This window comes from Homalodisca vitripennis, chromosome 5 (genome assembly GCF_021130785.1).
Source record: "Homalodisca vitripennis isolate AUS2020 chromosome 5, UT_GWSS_2.1, whole genome shotgun sequence".
Lineage (NCBI taxonomy): Eukaryota > Metazoa > Arthropoda > Insecta > Hemiptera > Cicadellidae > Homalodisca > Homalodisca vitripennis.
Genome location: NC_060211.1, coordinates 78264492 through 78280025, shown reverse-complemented (window position 1 = coordinate 78280025; position 15534 = coordinate 78264492). Strand labels below are relative to the sequence as shown.

The window sequence follows — 15534 nt, the reverse complement described above, 5'->3', positions numbered from 1 at the left end:
AACTAATTCGTGCTAGTGCGGCAAACCAATGCAATGGCATTCTCGTTCTTAGCAAAAATGGTGGTGAATGGTTGTCCGTGTATTTCGTTTCATGACTTTTAATATGTACAGATATTTAGTCTGATGAGCTGTTTGTATGTTAGGCTAGTGTAAAATGCAAGAATAGTTATCATATTTTTATTTGAAATGTAACAACATTAAAAATATTGTGTACAACTAATGTAAATTAAGGGAGAGATTAGAGGTGTTGGGAGGTGACCTCAGTGTAGAAGCACACCGAGCAGGTAAGCAGCATTGTTATCCCATATTGGCCTCAAAGTTGTTGAAAGATGATTCTTTAAGTTATGCTTGTAATTCGTAGAATTTATTATTTGTATGGTAATTGTATTGTGCATGTTAGTATATCTGGTTATTGTAGCTGACAATGCACATCGCCATGAAGAGTATCAATGGAAGGCCTGCCTCATAGAAAACGTTGAAGCCAAGTCTATGATTATCAACAGGCCAGCACACTTGTCGGTTATGCAAAAAATCATGTTGTTATATTCATTAAATTTTAACTAGCCTATTGACAGTAGGGTATTTTTTCTTGTTAATTCTGCAGATTAAATTTGCTAACAATAATTTAAAAGTAAAATATTGTTTAAATAGCCTACTAGCTGTATAATATTGGGTTTATCTTATAGTCAAATCTTAAGTTAAATTAAACTTACTTGATATATAATATAATAATTAATTTCTAACTTTTTAAGATTATACTATGGCTCCAGTATCATATTGGGCTACAAAAACTAGTTTGATATCTAAATAAAGTTATCTATATAAAAGAGATACTTAAAAATAATTATTTGATGTTATCTTATACTGTTATTTATAAAAGCAGGTGATTTTATATTTAGCCTATATTTCTTTGTCTATATTTTTGTCTCTGTTGAAAGTAGTTCTTAAAAAGTTAATAAATTAATTATTATATTTGTGGACATGTTTTAAAATTAGCTAGGCCTATGAACTATTTTTATGTTTTGTTTTATGAAAGGCTATGTTTAGAATAATAAAGTCTTAAATAGGCAGTCGCGGGACTAACCGATAGAAGTGACTACTTACGATGGGCTGTGTGAATATTTATCTTGAAAAAGTATGTTTCTTAATTATTCAACGAAAAGGTATTGGTAGCACAACAGCAAACATTAATGTGGAATGAAGACGTACTTACGCGTAGCTTCTGGAAAATATGTTCTTATTAGTATATTGTTTGATGAACATACAGGAGAACTGCCTTTTCCATCAATATACTTCGGTCAATTTTGTAAATTTAAACTAGTGAACTCAGGCAATCTGAATGGAGAGGAGTTGTCCCTCATCATATATTATATATGGCAATGAAAGCCATTAAGCATGTTGGTAAAGACACTAATATTACAAAAGAGAACAATTGAAGAAGAAAATTGTCTTCATGGCTGCATTGAAAGTAATTTGGCATGCTATCTTTGCGAACAATGTCTTGAAAGTTCTTTTGAACATTGCTAAAGCTAATTCTTTTTGCCTTGCTTCACTTCATCAGTGTTTTCTGCATTTTGTAAATTACAAATTCTGCTTTGCTTTTTACAGAGATTTCATCACCATTTTTTTTATTATTTGATTTTGTGGTTGAATTGGAATAATATTCTTCGTTTTCCTCCATTATAATTATTAGCTGAAAAAGAAATATAAAAATAATTATTACCTGTAAATCCAAATAATAATAATATACGAGGTGTGTTCAAAAAGTATAGCGAATTTCATGTGTATTTTCAAAAATTATTGATTTATTCGTGAATATCTATTTTGTCCCCTTCAAAGTAATCCCCCTGGGATATTATACACTTGTGCCAACATTTTTTCCAATCTTCGAAGCACTTTAAAAAATCATTTTTTTGTATCTTGTTCAGCTCCTCCTTCGATACCGTCTCTTATCTCGTCAATCGTGGTGTAGCGTCGTCCTTTCATGGGCCTCTTCAGTTTCGAGAACAAGAAAAAGTCACAGGGGGCCAGATCTGGAGAATACGGTGGCTGCGGTATCATTAGTGTGTTGTTTTTGGCCAAGAAGTCGCGTACAAGCAGCGATGTGTGAGCAGGGGCGTTATCGTGGTGCAAAAGCCAATTTTTGTTTTTCCACAAATTCAGGCGTTTCTGGGGGATTGCTTCGCGCAAATTGCGCATAACTTGCAGGTAATATTCCGTATTCACCGTTCTACCTTGTGGCAAGAACTCATAATGCACCACGCCCCTGCAATCAAAGAAAACTGTAAGCAAAACTTTCACATTTGATCGAACTTGGCGTGCTTTTTTCGGTCTTGGTTCGTGCGGCAGCTTCCATTGAGATGATTGAGCTTTTGTTTCCACGTCATAACCATAAACCCACGATTCGTCACCAGTTATGATCCTCTGGAGCAAATTCGGGTTGTCACGGACAGATTCCAACATCTCATTAGCAATGTTCATGCGATGCTGTTTTTTGGTCAAAATTGAGCAATTTTAGTACAAATTTTGCGGCGACCCGTCTCATGCCCAAATTATCGATTAAAATCAAATGGCACGAGCCAATCGATATGCCAAGGTCCTCGGCAATTTCTCTAATGGTGATTCGACAATTGGCCAATACCATTTTCTTCACTTCATCAATTTTTCGTATGTTGTTGAAGTGCTTGGGCGTCCAGCACGCTCTTCGTCGTTCACATCTTCTATGCCTTCTGAAAACATTTTGTACCACCAATAAACGTTGCTTTTGTCCAAAGTAGCTTCTCCGTATGCCACAATCAACATTCGGAATGCATCCGCGCACTTAATTTCGTTTTTCACACAAAATTTGATACAGGTTCTTTGTTCTATTTTTTTAAATAGGTAAAAATCGAAGACGAACCAAAACACGTGCAAGCAAAGCAGCTGTCAACAATTAACTGAACATTCATAATGGCCGAAATTGTCAACATAAGTGAGAGACATATGTACCAACATAACGCCACAAAAAATCTAAATTCAAATATACGTAACCCGTGAGAATTCAAAATTCGCTATACTTTTTGAACACACCTCATATACGCTCCATCACAGCTGATTAAAGGTTCCATTCTCATTGCCTGGTTGTTGACTGCTGGTAGTTTCAGTAAAACGTGTTTAAAATGGCATGTTAGTTAAGATCAGATGCTTTTATAATAGTTTGTTTACGTTTCGGTAGTCACTTCAAAAATTGCAAAATGTGATACATGTAATGAGGAGATAAATTGAGAGTCAATGACAAAGGCTCTTTTTAATAATATTAAGATGATAAAATATTTTAATATTTAGTAGACAAGGCCACCTTAATAACTCAACAGAACCAAAGTAAAGTTACCTTTTCAATTCCATTTTTTAATTTTTTTTTTAAGTTGTAAGGAACTTTTGCTTAGTCCTAAAAGGTCCTTTGTGCCTCCCTTACTTTAATTTTGTGCCCTCAAAGTCCAAGGCTTTTGCAAAAACCAATCAGATTTTTAAAAGGGCTCCTGTTCTCTAATGTTCTTGGGGCTGAGGAGATATGCTCCCAGGTATCTTTTCCGAGTTTCTACGATGGAAGGACAATCTAACCAAATGTGCTCTGCTGACTCCTCCTCCTCTTCACAGAGTCTACATTCATTACTCTGGCTAAGGTCTACCTTCATAAAGTGCTTCCTTAGAGGGCCATTTCCTGTCAACATTCCTAATATCAGTCTTATATCCTCCTTATTCTGGTCTAGGAGAGCTGTCCACCCTTTAACATAAGGAGAGATAAACAATTTGGATAGTCTTAATCCTGAAGCCCTACTCCAATTATTGTGTCTTGTCCTCTTTTCCCAATCTTTGACCAGAGCTTTAATGTTGGAGAAGGCTATCTCACAACCTGGCTCAGGCCCCACCATTGTAGATTCCGCTCCCTTTTTGGCAAGGATGTCTGCTTTTTCATTCCCATGAATACCTTCATGACCCGGTACCCAACCGAGTGTTACTCTGTTATTCATTGTCAGCTCTGCTAGCATTCTTGCATTCCCAGACCGCTTTCGAATCAAACGAACAGGTATCAAGTGCCTTCAGTGCAGCCTGACTATCAGAAAGTATTAGGTATGTTAATCCTTTTGTCCTCATTTGTATGAGTCTTCTGGAACATGAGTCTATTGCCATGACCTCCGCCTGAAAAACCGTGGCATGTCTTCCTAGGGGCACAGCCATGTCAACTCCAGGTCCATGTATTTTGTATCCTGCCCTAGGGTCAAGGCGTGAACCATCAGTGTAAAACTTCAGGACTCCTTTTGTAGGGTAGGCCTCCTTTTTAATCCCTTTCTCCCTACTTCCGATAGAGACCATATATGATTTGTCAAAGGAGTATTTCTTAACCGTTGCGTCTGACACTTTGGTTAGCATTTCAGCCTCAGGAAATTTTTGCAATATCTTCATGTGGCCTTCTAAGGAGGTAGCATTTATTACCTTTGTTCCTAGAAGCTTCATTGCACTTATAGCGGCTGTTCTCACCACCTCCTGCCCCAGAGGAGAGTATCCCAGGACCGCTTTAATTGCTAGTGTTGGGCAGGAGCTCATCGCTCCCATGATGCTTAAGTAAGCTAGCCTTTGAAGACTCTGTAGCCTTTTAGCAGCTGTTGTTTGTTCTACTTTCGACCACCACACTAAGGCAGCATATGTGACCATTAGTTTTATTATGGTTTCGTAAATCTAATATATCATTTTGGGTTTAAGTCCCCATTTAAATAAAAAAAGTGTCTTACAGGCCCCAAGGGCCATTGTTGCTTTGGATATCCTGTTTTCAATATGGGAGTTCCAAGTGAGCTTATCCAACTAATAGTTCCATTTACAAATAAATGCTAAGAAATTGAATCAAATATAAGCCTATACGTTATACTTTAAAAACAGGATTTTTGCTTGTGTAAAATTATTTACTGTCATATTCCAGAGAAATAAAGCATTTCAGTCAGAAAATTAAAATTAGCCTATTAAAAAACCTACAATCACAGTCAACAATATTATTCAAACTGTAATCCATCCACAGCAACACACTGATAACAGTGCTTAACAAATGAATCCGAAGCCAGTATAATTCACGAACTGAAGAGATTTCACCTTGCAGTTTCAAGTTCAGAAAGTTAATATGTGCCGTGAGGTCAACAAGAAAATCCAATTTCCATACAAACACACTGTCAGAAAGTTCAGGTACAGGACAACGCTGTTCAGTCATAAAAATGTCAATCATTTCATGAAGTTCGAAAAACGCTGAAATACTTTGTCTCTGCTCAACCAGCGAACTTCACAGTGGTCGGGAACATCTGGGTATGCACTGTCAATGTGAGTAAGAAAATTCTTGAACAGGCGGTGTTTGAGGGAACTTGATATAATGAAGTTAACTGTTTTTACAACTACATTTATTACTTCAGCTACATCTAGATGTTTACTACACAACGCTTGTTGATGGATAATGCAGTGATAAATCATGGGTTGAAAACCGCCAGCTGTTTGAACAGCATTGCAAATGTTTCCAACTACTCCAGTTTTTGTACCAGACATATTTTTCATACCCTCATGCATTTAAAGTCGAGCCCAAGATTAGAAATGGTTTTATTTTTTTTTGCAAAGATTTGTCTCCGGTCAAACTACTCTCCGTAGAGTGAACTTCAGCCAACTTTTCTGTTATCACTAATCACTGTTCACACCACGAATAAATAAAAGAACTTGTGCCGAGTCAGTGACATCGGTTGATTCATCAAGAGCGATTGAGAACCATTCACAGTCCTTGCATGCGTCTTTCAGCTGATCAACTTTATTTCAAAGATCTTTCTTACGGCATGCTACTGTGTTCACCGACAAACTAATAGCATTGAACATCTTCCATACTCACCAAGATGCAATCTTTCACTATTTGGGCGTCGGTAAAAGGTTTACCATCTTTAGCTGACTTTAAAACTGGCTTTTACACCAGCCTCTTTTTGTTGAGATTGCTGGGTAAAACTTTGTCTCTGATTTTAAAGCAAATTTTCCAAAGAAGCAATTTTTTCTCTCGTAGTTTGCCTGTTAAATTGGAATACTCTTGTGTTTTATTTCATGTCTACGGACATTCTTTGAGAACAGCAACAGTCTTGTTGCATATAAGACAACGCTTTAATATTGTTACCAGTCATAAAATAGTCATGAGTCCATAGTTTATTAAAAGGTTTTTATCAATAACTGTATCGGCAATGCCATGGTTTTTATTCTTCTGTAAGCATATGTTTTGTGTCTCAGCTGTTTTTGTGCCCTAAAAAGGGGGATTATCAAGAGACAACTAACAAGAACTACTGAAAAATAAAACATGAGAGGTCAGTTTCCATGTCCTTGTGCACTTGCATAAAAAATCTTATTTTTTAGGAGTGTTGTTAACGTAATTAATTGCATCCACAATAGTATATCGTGCAGTCCCTTAATGAGATGTTCAGCGGTTAATTCTTCCCTATGTTCATGCAATGGGTCTAAATCGCAATGGTCACTTTCGCTCGAATGAGCTTTAAAAGCCCAATTTTTTTTGACCCGCCATTGAACTGCCACTATCAGTCGACTACTTATTACAACACATTTTTGCCAGTCAATGTTATGCTTGTTGGCTTGTCTGGGTGGAGTGATGTGTAGTGTCAAAGCAACAGTTTCAAGATATAGTGGTGAGTGTGCCTGCGAGTCTCTCAACACAACACTATTCATGCGATGAAACAGTAATCTCTTTTATTTATGCTTAATTGTTTTAAGTTAAAGGTAATTTTAAGAAATTTATTGAGCTCTAGGTATATTAATGATGATTAAATAATTCAATATGACATTATAAATCTAGTCTAGAGTGAAGGTAATAATAAATATATATTTTTAATTTTTTCACCCGATATAATATTTTCCTTATCATTGTAGCTCAAACACGGTGCCCCTGATAGAGTTTCGAGGTGCTGCAGCACATACTTTTGGAAGCACTGATATAGGTTTTTGTTTGAAATGATTAGTATGTCTACTATCAGCCACATATAGTTTTTGGTACCCTTTTCAAATATCCTTTATGTTAGAGCATAGAAATAAATAAAGGACTGGGAAATATGTCTTATTCATCTTCCGAAACTTATTATGAATTTGTTAATCATGGAGAATCTGTTAAAAATATTATCTCATTATCAGTCAGGTTAAACTATTATTTTGATTAGTATTCTGATTCTAGTACAGTTCAGTTGGAAATTACGCTACAGTACGTATTTTGCAGTAATTAAAGTAAATGACGAATATTCAAACTTGTCTCAGGATAGTTTACTCAAATAATTCTTTAGATATAAAACTTTCATAAACTGATTGATTTGTCAAATAAAGCTCTAAGGTTATTTGATATTAGAGCTCTCTCTAAAGTGTTATCTGCTGGAGGGCATAGGTCATTAATTGGTTAATTCTCTTTTCAAAATGTATTTCCAACTCAACATTTAAAAAACATGAAAAGTGTATACTTGTTTAAAAATTAACAACTTGACCAACGTAAAACATTTTATTGAAAATCTACCATGAATGAATGAATCGTTTAGCAGAAACATAGTTTAAATCATTAAATAGTGCAATAGCTTTAAAGAGAGAATAACCTTTCTAGATAATAAATTTGGTTTAATAATGAAAAAGAAGATATCAGTATGTATTTGATTAGATTTTATTTTTTAATTTAAAAGTGATACCTCTTAAGGATATCATCCTTGAAAACAGGAAAAAATAAAAAAATATTTTTGTTACTCCATTTGATTGAGGAATTTACTCAAAATATCTGTTCTATGCAGTTTCCATTCTAGCTCAATTGAAAACAACAGAAGATAACAACATGAAATTGTTATGATATGTGTGTGCATGAATTAATTAGGACTTTGATGAATGACATATAAGATTGTTACTGAAATTTTGTATACATAATTGTAACAATGTACATTTTTTCTTCGCCACGTGGGCTTGATCTCAAAATCACCGTATCCAAGTAAAAAGCTTTGTTGTTTTAAAATGTTTACAGTTCATTGTAGAATGACAGAAACTTTTTGTCTAGTTTTTCTTACTTTAGCAAATGTGTTTAAAGGGTTATAAATTTATTTATAATTTTAAACATGAGTTTTAAGTCGGAGCTCACTTTAAATCCAAAAATGTTTCACTTCTACTAGTTATGTAGAACTGAATTATTGATGACAAAATTATATGAGATAACAAGCAAAACTTCAAGCAAATATCACTAGGAGATAAAATTACAACATTTAATGTAACAACTTGCAAAAGGGCCAATTTGAACTTTTTTATATATCACATATTTATAATTTAAACACTTTTGGTACATTTTGTTTCATTTTTTCAAACATTCATTTAGTTGTTATGTTAAAAATACTGCTGTCATGAAATTTATTAGTTAGGGTAAAAAATAACTACAGCTAGGCAAAAAATTTGGAATTTGTTACAGCTGAATAGCTTATGGAAATAAATTACCATGTGGCTTAAATACTTATCAGCTGGACCAAATAAATTACAGACCAGTTCTGAAATTATGTTTGTTTGCTGTAGTAACTTTACTTCCTATTTGTCATGTTGAATCTTGAACAGTGTTTCCATCTGTATTTTGTATTATAGTACCATTGTGCCAAGTGTGAATTTGTTTTAATGATTTTGGTTCTGTGTAGTTGTATGTTGCTAATTCTATATGTAAGAAAAGTGAGGGAACTATCAGGGATAAGAAAATTCATTAACAGTTTTTTTATCAAATTTGAAAGACTTTTAAAAAGTCTTTATTTGGGTAATTACATATAAAGGCGTTTTAAATCAGGCTGTTCACCATGTGGTTAGGTGGTTCATTAGTAGAATTTGTAACATTCTAAAACATCTTTTTTTGTTAGATAAATCAGGTTGTTCACCATGTAGTTAGGTGGTTCATTAGTGGAATTTGTAACATTCTAAAAAATCTTTTTGTTATATTTTCTTAGATATGCGTTTAAGAATTTGATATATCTATCAGGTTAACAACGTTGAGTATGAGTGTAAAGGTTATGTGTTAACCTGGTAGGCAAAAGGGTTTAAATATATAATTTCATATTACTAATATTTTCCTGGTTATAATTCTTCATTGGTAGCTTTTCATCAGTGTCTCCAAATTCTTTTAGAATATTTTAAAATTTATGACAGTGATTGACTGCAGCATTGTAAACACTGATTATGTATAAAATTATTCATTTTGATAAAGCTTTATGGATTGAAATGTGAAGTTTAATTTTTGTAGAGTTGGCTATGTAGCATTACAATTCATGAAAGTAACAATTTTTTTACTTACCTTTCTTGCATGATTTGTATATTCCTTTTAAACTAAAGTTATTATCAATCAATATTTATTATGTATTTATTTATTCTCAAGATTTAGAAATTTACAATAGTTTACCTATTCTAATGTATATAACATTCCTGCATTATTAATTGTCAATTGTCTGTGCGAACAATCACAGTTGTCTCACCTTATCCAATTAGTTAAGTGATCTGTTGGTTTTAGTATGGACTTTAGATGTGCATAGATACAGTTTTCTTGGTGTTTAATCAGTCAGGTCTTTTATCATGCTGTACTTTACACATTTATGTTGCAGTGTGTTCTGTGCAATTAGTAAGTTTTATTTCCACTTATGAGTATGTGGTCAGTACATGTGATTGTTACGGTTTTTGTAGTTTCTGGATAAGTGTAATTTAGATTTATAAAAAATCGAAAAAAGGTCTGAGTTGGTTGCCTTTGGGTACACCAAAACATACAGTGCACTGCTCATCACACTTTTATATTACCTATAACTTTCTAACTATTAACTAACTATTAGGATCAAGGCAGTTTGATTAATAATTTTTAATCATAGTCTTACATAGGGAACCAATTATATTCTTGTGACTTAAGATGTATTAAAAACACTGTTCAGTTCAACATAAAAAGTGAGTGTGACAATTTTTAGTACATAAAAGTGTTTTCTCTTAATAAAAACTTTCCAACAGGGCATATCCTGTAATTTTCTCTCTTTTTATGGCAACTAAATTGCTATTTTATTCTAATTTAATTCTAATTTAAATACATTGTAACATTTTCATTATATTTTTTTCAATAATGATTGATACATCACAATTGATTTGTAATTTTTATGTTGTTTTATATTATTTTTATATAGGTGTTATAATTGGTGTCATTTGGCTTTTGGTAAATATTACATGTAAGAGAGAATCATTTATGATCTTGGGCATGTGATGTACCATATCTACTATGTTTAGATCATTAACTCACAATCTCAGTAGTTAACACTTTACACTTTATCTAGTGCAGATGAAACGGTGTATCACACACTGGCATCACCAGAAAGAGAAATTGAAAGAAATATTGTTTGTTATAAAATAGTAAAACTACAACTAGAACAGTAGGCTACTAATATGAAGATTATGTTAACCCTTTTAGGATGAGTGGGCTAGTTATATAGCCCGTAAAGTACATGTCCAAGAAGACGCTATATGTAGCCCTCTCTAGTCTTGTCAAAAAATAGAGGAGTGGGCTATCTGTAGGCCGCTTTTTTTTTAATGTTTACGAGTCTGGAAACATTGTAAAATCATGATTCTATATGCTACCATACATTCTATGACCTTTCTAGAAATATTTTATAGTAATGTTGGTGATATGTCATTTATTTTTTTTGTCATGTAATAGGTGTTGTACACCTACTCTACCTGTATTGTCAGGTAGACGATTGTATTGTGTGTGTGCTTTTTATCCTTAATTCAATATCAAATTTTGCACTGTTATAGAAATAATGTGAGAAACCGAGAAATGTTGGTTCCCACTGTAATATGATTTTTTGTTTTTGTAGTAAACTAATGGTAAACAACAAAAATGAAAAATAAAAACACAAAAGGCACAAAGTAAAATTTTTTTTTAAATTTTGTATCAAATCAAATTATTATTAAATAGTATTACATTGTAGAGAGTGTTATTGTCAGTAATAGGATTAAACATTATATATGTTTATCTTTTTTATTACGGCACTTAAAATGTATTTCTAAAATATTTTCGCTACTCTTGTCTTCTTTAATTCACTCTTCAAAAAAAAGTAGTCACTTCAAAAGTTTATACCTGAAAAAATTATCATTGTCCTAAAGGGGTAAATAATGGTTTGAAAAATAATATATATTTTTTATAGATTATACCTGGAAAACATCACAACATAACAAACTGCCTGTCTTGAAAGAAAACTATCTCAGACTTAACGATAACGTAAACATATATATTTTTTAGAAGGATGGATGTTTAATTAAAAGAATAAAGTATTCAGGATGTGTTGAGCAAATACAACAAATAAGTATTATCAAACTGATTATGAAAGGATAAACAAATTTGATTATTTAGTATCAGCTTCTTGTGTATGTGGTTCAAATGTAGTAGCAGACAGATGGATAATGTTGTTGTAATTTCAATAGTTTTCTCTTTTTTCAGACTGATTATGCGTGCCAAACCGACCTCAAACTCACGTGCTGGTAAATCTAGCCGTGGCAATGGGAAATCTAATGGAGGAAATCCTAAAGGAGTTGTAAAAAGGCGTAAAGAACAAGAGCAGAAGGTTATTCCTGACCTGTCAGTGTTACGTCAGCCAGTTGATACAAGTGTTTGTGGGCTCAAACAGGCTGTTAAAGTTTTTGAGACTGGAACTCCGGAGGTGAGTAATGGTTGAAATGAGATTTGATTTAATTTTAAAGTATAACTTTCAAAACTTAGTAATAAATTAGAAAAGTAGTAGGAGTGATACAGTCACATTTCTCTGGGTTATGATATACTCTCATACTCATTTCTGGCCATGAGAATGTGGTAGAATGCAGTTGGAAATGGATGAAGCTTAAGATAGAATAGTAACATTAACATTTAACTCTTCAAAGGTGTATTACGGAAAATCTCGCATAGTTAAATTTGCATAAAACATGTATGACGAGAAATCTCATAAATTAAGTTTTTGTTTTTTGTCATGAATTGTAGTTTGTCAAACCAGTGATAAAATGCACTAGATTGTAGACTGAACATCAGACATCAGCTGTGCTCCATTCGTTGTTTTTAGCTTCCTATCAATACAAAACTGGTTTTTGTAGCTACCGACCGCCATTTCGGACTTTACACTGGTGTGTTTGACGGTTTTTCCATGGAGGAAGAGTGCCATTGCAACTCTTAAGACCAGCGTGTGGGATTTGTTCCTGTGCAATGCTTGCAACTAATAGGAGCTTATTTTTTTTAAATAGTGATAGTATCTTTGTATGCAGTTATTTCTTTTTATAGGTTCCTAAGTTTTGTATTAAACTAATTATAAAAATGGCTAACCCGGATGATGAAAACTTTGATTCATTTATCAGTTACATTACAAAACATACAACAAATAAAAATTGTAAAAATAGTTCAGTTTGCAAATTTTTTGTCATATAATAACTTCAGAAACCTAAATTCAAGTAGTACAAATTAAAAAAAGATTTTTTCCATTGTATTATCATGGTAAGTGGCAGTACAAAAATTGGTATTCAACATTCTAAAGGTTAACAATAGTTGTGTATTAAATACTGATAAATTCTTGCTTGTTAAAAAAGCTCAATGCAAGATGAGATAATGATGTATTAAATGAGCGTGACTCTTTATTTTGATGTAAGATTAAATTCATCACTACTAGCCAGATATAATAGTAACATCGTGGTCAATATCAGAAGAGTGATAAACCATGTTTGTTTCAAGTCTACCATTAATTATTAAATAAACATCCTGTAGTACAAACTTTCAAATACTCAAATGATAAGTCATACAGTCAAATATTTTACTAAGTGTTAAATTGTACTAATATTTAATTAAATACTGTATGTCCTTCTATTGAAATGTTTTAAGAATAGATGAAGGTTGATAGGCTGAGCATTAGCTAAGCCTATTACTCAAGGGGCTGGTAAAATTTCATTTCTATCTGTCTTTCTGTCTATTTGCCTGTCTATCCACAAGACATGTCAAAAACGAGCTGACATATACTCTTGAAATTGTGCATGAAGCTTCATTTCTATATGAAGAACACTGAGTTCGATTATGGTTCATGTCACACCATGGGATTTGGCTGAGTGTTAGCGAATATTTTTACATAGGTCTTATGAGTAACCATGATGGTAACAAGAAAATAGCATAATAAATAAATTTATAAACAATCAGTACACTTATAACAGATTTTAAAATGTGACATATTAACACAAAAAGCCTAACTATCCCATCTTGGTGTGTAGACTTTTATTACTTAAACACTGATATGAAACCCAATTTAATGAACAAGAATGTATATAATGTGTTTCATGCATATTTTTTCCATTTCTCTATGGACAAGAATGTTCTATGATTTTGCATGTTCAACCACGGAATTCGGCTGAAGCCTATCACTCATTAGGTTGACACAGTTTCTCTTTTGTTTGCTGGGGAATGTAAAAATTTTCTTTTCTGTATGATTGTGTTGTTAATCTTTTAATAATAAAAAGAGCTATAGAGTTGAATTTGCTATTGAACCTCAGCAAAGCCTGTAATGCGACGCCTTGTAATGGTTCAGTCTTTCAAGAAGAAGACTTAGTATTTAGCGTTGTTGGTAATACATAGGCCATCCAAAATTTCACTTGGGAATGTACAATATTTTTAAAAGTAAAATGCAACCAACATCCTGACATTCCAATTACAGTGTAGGAAATATGCAGTTAGTTCAAAGATGGCACTAACTGTTAGTCAACAGTTATAGTTTTTAGGTAACCTGAGGAATACCACAAAACCTTTGAATATTCATTATACTGGAACGTCCTACTAAAGATACTTTTAACAGAACCATCAATATTTAGTATTAAATGCTGACCCTTTTCTGTTTTGCTAATAAAGACTAACAAAACGAAATTTGGTTCTTAATTTTATAATTTTGCCTATGTCTAGCAGTAATATAATATTACTAAGTAATGTAATATTAAAATATGAAATATATTACAGTTCATCTTATAAAATACACAAATTATAGTAATAAAAACATTTTTTATTATTAACTGCAATTGAATATTCAACATAGTGTTTGACTACATACGTCCCCATGTCTATGTTTCAGCTAGTGCTTGTCCACATTTTACTTGTTATATATTTGTATTTTAAATAATCGTAAAAGACCATCTCTAAAATCTATAAACTATATTCAGATTGAAATTTGTTGTAATGTTAAAAACATCAGTCAATAAATTTTTTATAAACTATTATTTGTACTTTAAAAATAATTTTAACTTTTATATAAAGAACAAATATTTGTTTAAATAGCTCTAGTAATTTTCATTGAATTTTCATCAATTATTGTAAACCAAAATTACATAAACCAAATTTGTATAAGTTTTCAAAAAAAAAGAAAATTTTAATTTCTTTCAACTGAAAACCAATTGTACGTACATTTATCTTAATCTAGACTTCCCCAAACTTCTTGTATTGTGAATGTGATACAATTTCTAATATTTAAATGAAGAGAGATATTGCCCTATTTCATAACTTGGATCCCTTGAAATGAAAATTGAAACTAAATAGTTCAAATAGTACAGTTTAAAGACAAACTATAGATCCTTGTTTCCTTATAACCAGAATAATGTGGCAAGTATTTGTCATGTTTCACTGCTGTCTAGACAGAAGATTCCTGAGGATCAGCACGACTTGACACACACACACTGCTTGTATCTAGAACAGCAGATGCTGACATACTCATGTTACTCAAACTGGCTGAGTACGAACAACTATCCACCATCTGGCTTCACATTAATTTTATAGATGTGGTAGTTAGGCATCTGTTCACAAACAAAACAGTCTTAAAAATACACAGCTTATGATAGAAATATAAGGAAATCAGAAATTTGTATTGTTTTCAGGCATTTTAAACTAGGGATATGCAGTTTTACAATCTCTTCTGTTAAATTGTACGTAATATTAGTTGATAAATGTGACTTTTTATTTTATAATGTTTTATGGAGAACTTTGTGTTTTAAGCAATAGCATCAATTTTAAGACACTGATGAGCACATTTTTTTATCTATGCATATATTTTTCAATTTCATTAGCAAAATATGCTCTAAATTATTCCTTTGTAAAGATGTTGCCTTTTGTACATTACTTTTTTAATGGTTGCCAACAACACTGTTTAAAGTCAGTGATTTGTTGCTTCAAAGATCACTGAAAGTCACTGATTTTCATTATACACTTCAAGAGTAGACACCCTGAGCTTGAATAACATTTTTATACCATTTACAACTGTCAATGTCACTACATTACAACATATCAATACCCAATCAATTATAATAAGTGTCTGATATAACCAACTTTGAGATTTAAAGCCATTTTACAGGTGAAACTTATGCAATACAATGAAGATGTAAAAGGTAATAGGATTTTTTGGACATTTGCCATTGTCCAGTGGTACAAGAAATCATTAAAACTACATTTCAAGA

The 15534-nt window shown here is 32.4% G+C and overlaps 1 protein-coding gene across 4 annotated transcripts in view; it reads left to right on the top strand.

Moving 5' to 3' along the window:
• Positions 1-25: 25 nt before the first annotated feature.
• The window catches only part of LOC124362390, a 52860-nt gene continuing 37351 nt past the window's right edge, over positions 26-15534 (top strand). For 3 of the 4 annotated variants that reach the window (XM_046816833.1, XM_046816835.1, XM_046816834.1), the window contains exons 1-2: positions 26-284; positions 11516-11735. In XM_046816833.1, coding sequence (XP_046672789.1) covers positions 11523-11735 — 213 coding nt within the window. In that variant the 5' untranslated portion in view covers positions 26-284; positions 11516-11522. The remainder of the gene's footprint in view (positions 285-11515; positions 11736-15534) is intronic. The other variant, XM_046816832.1, reaches the window with a different exon arrangement.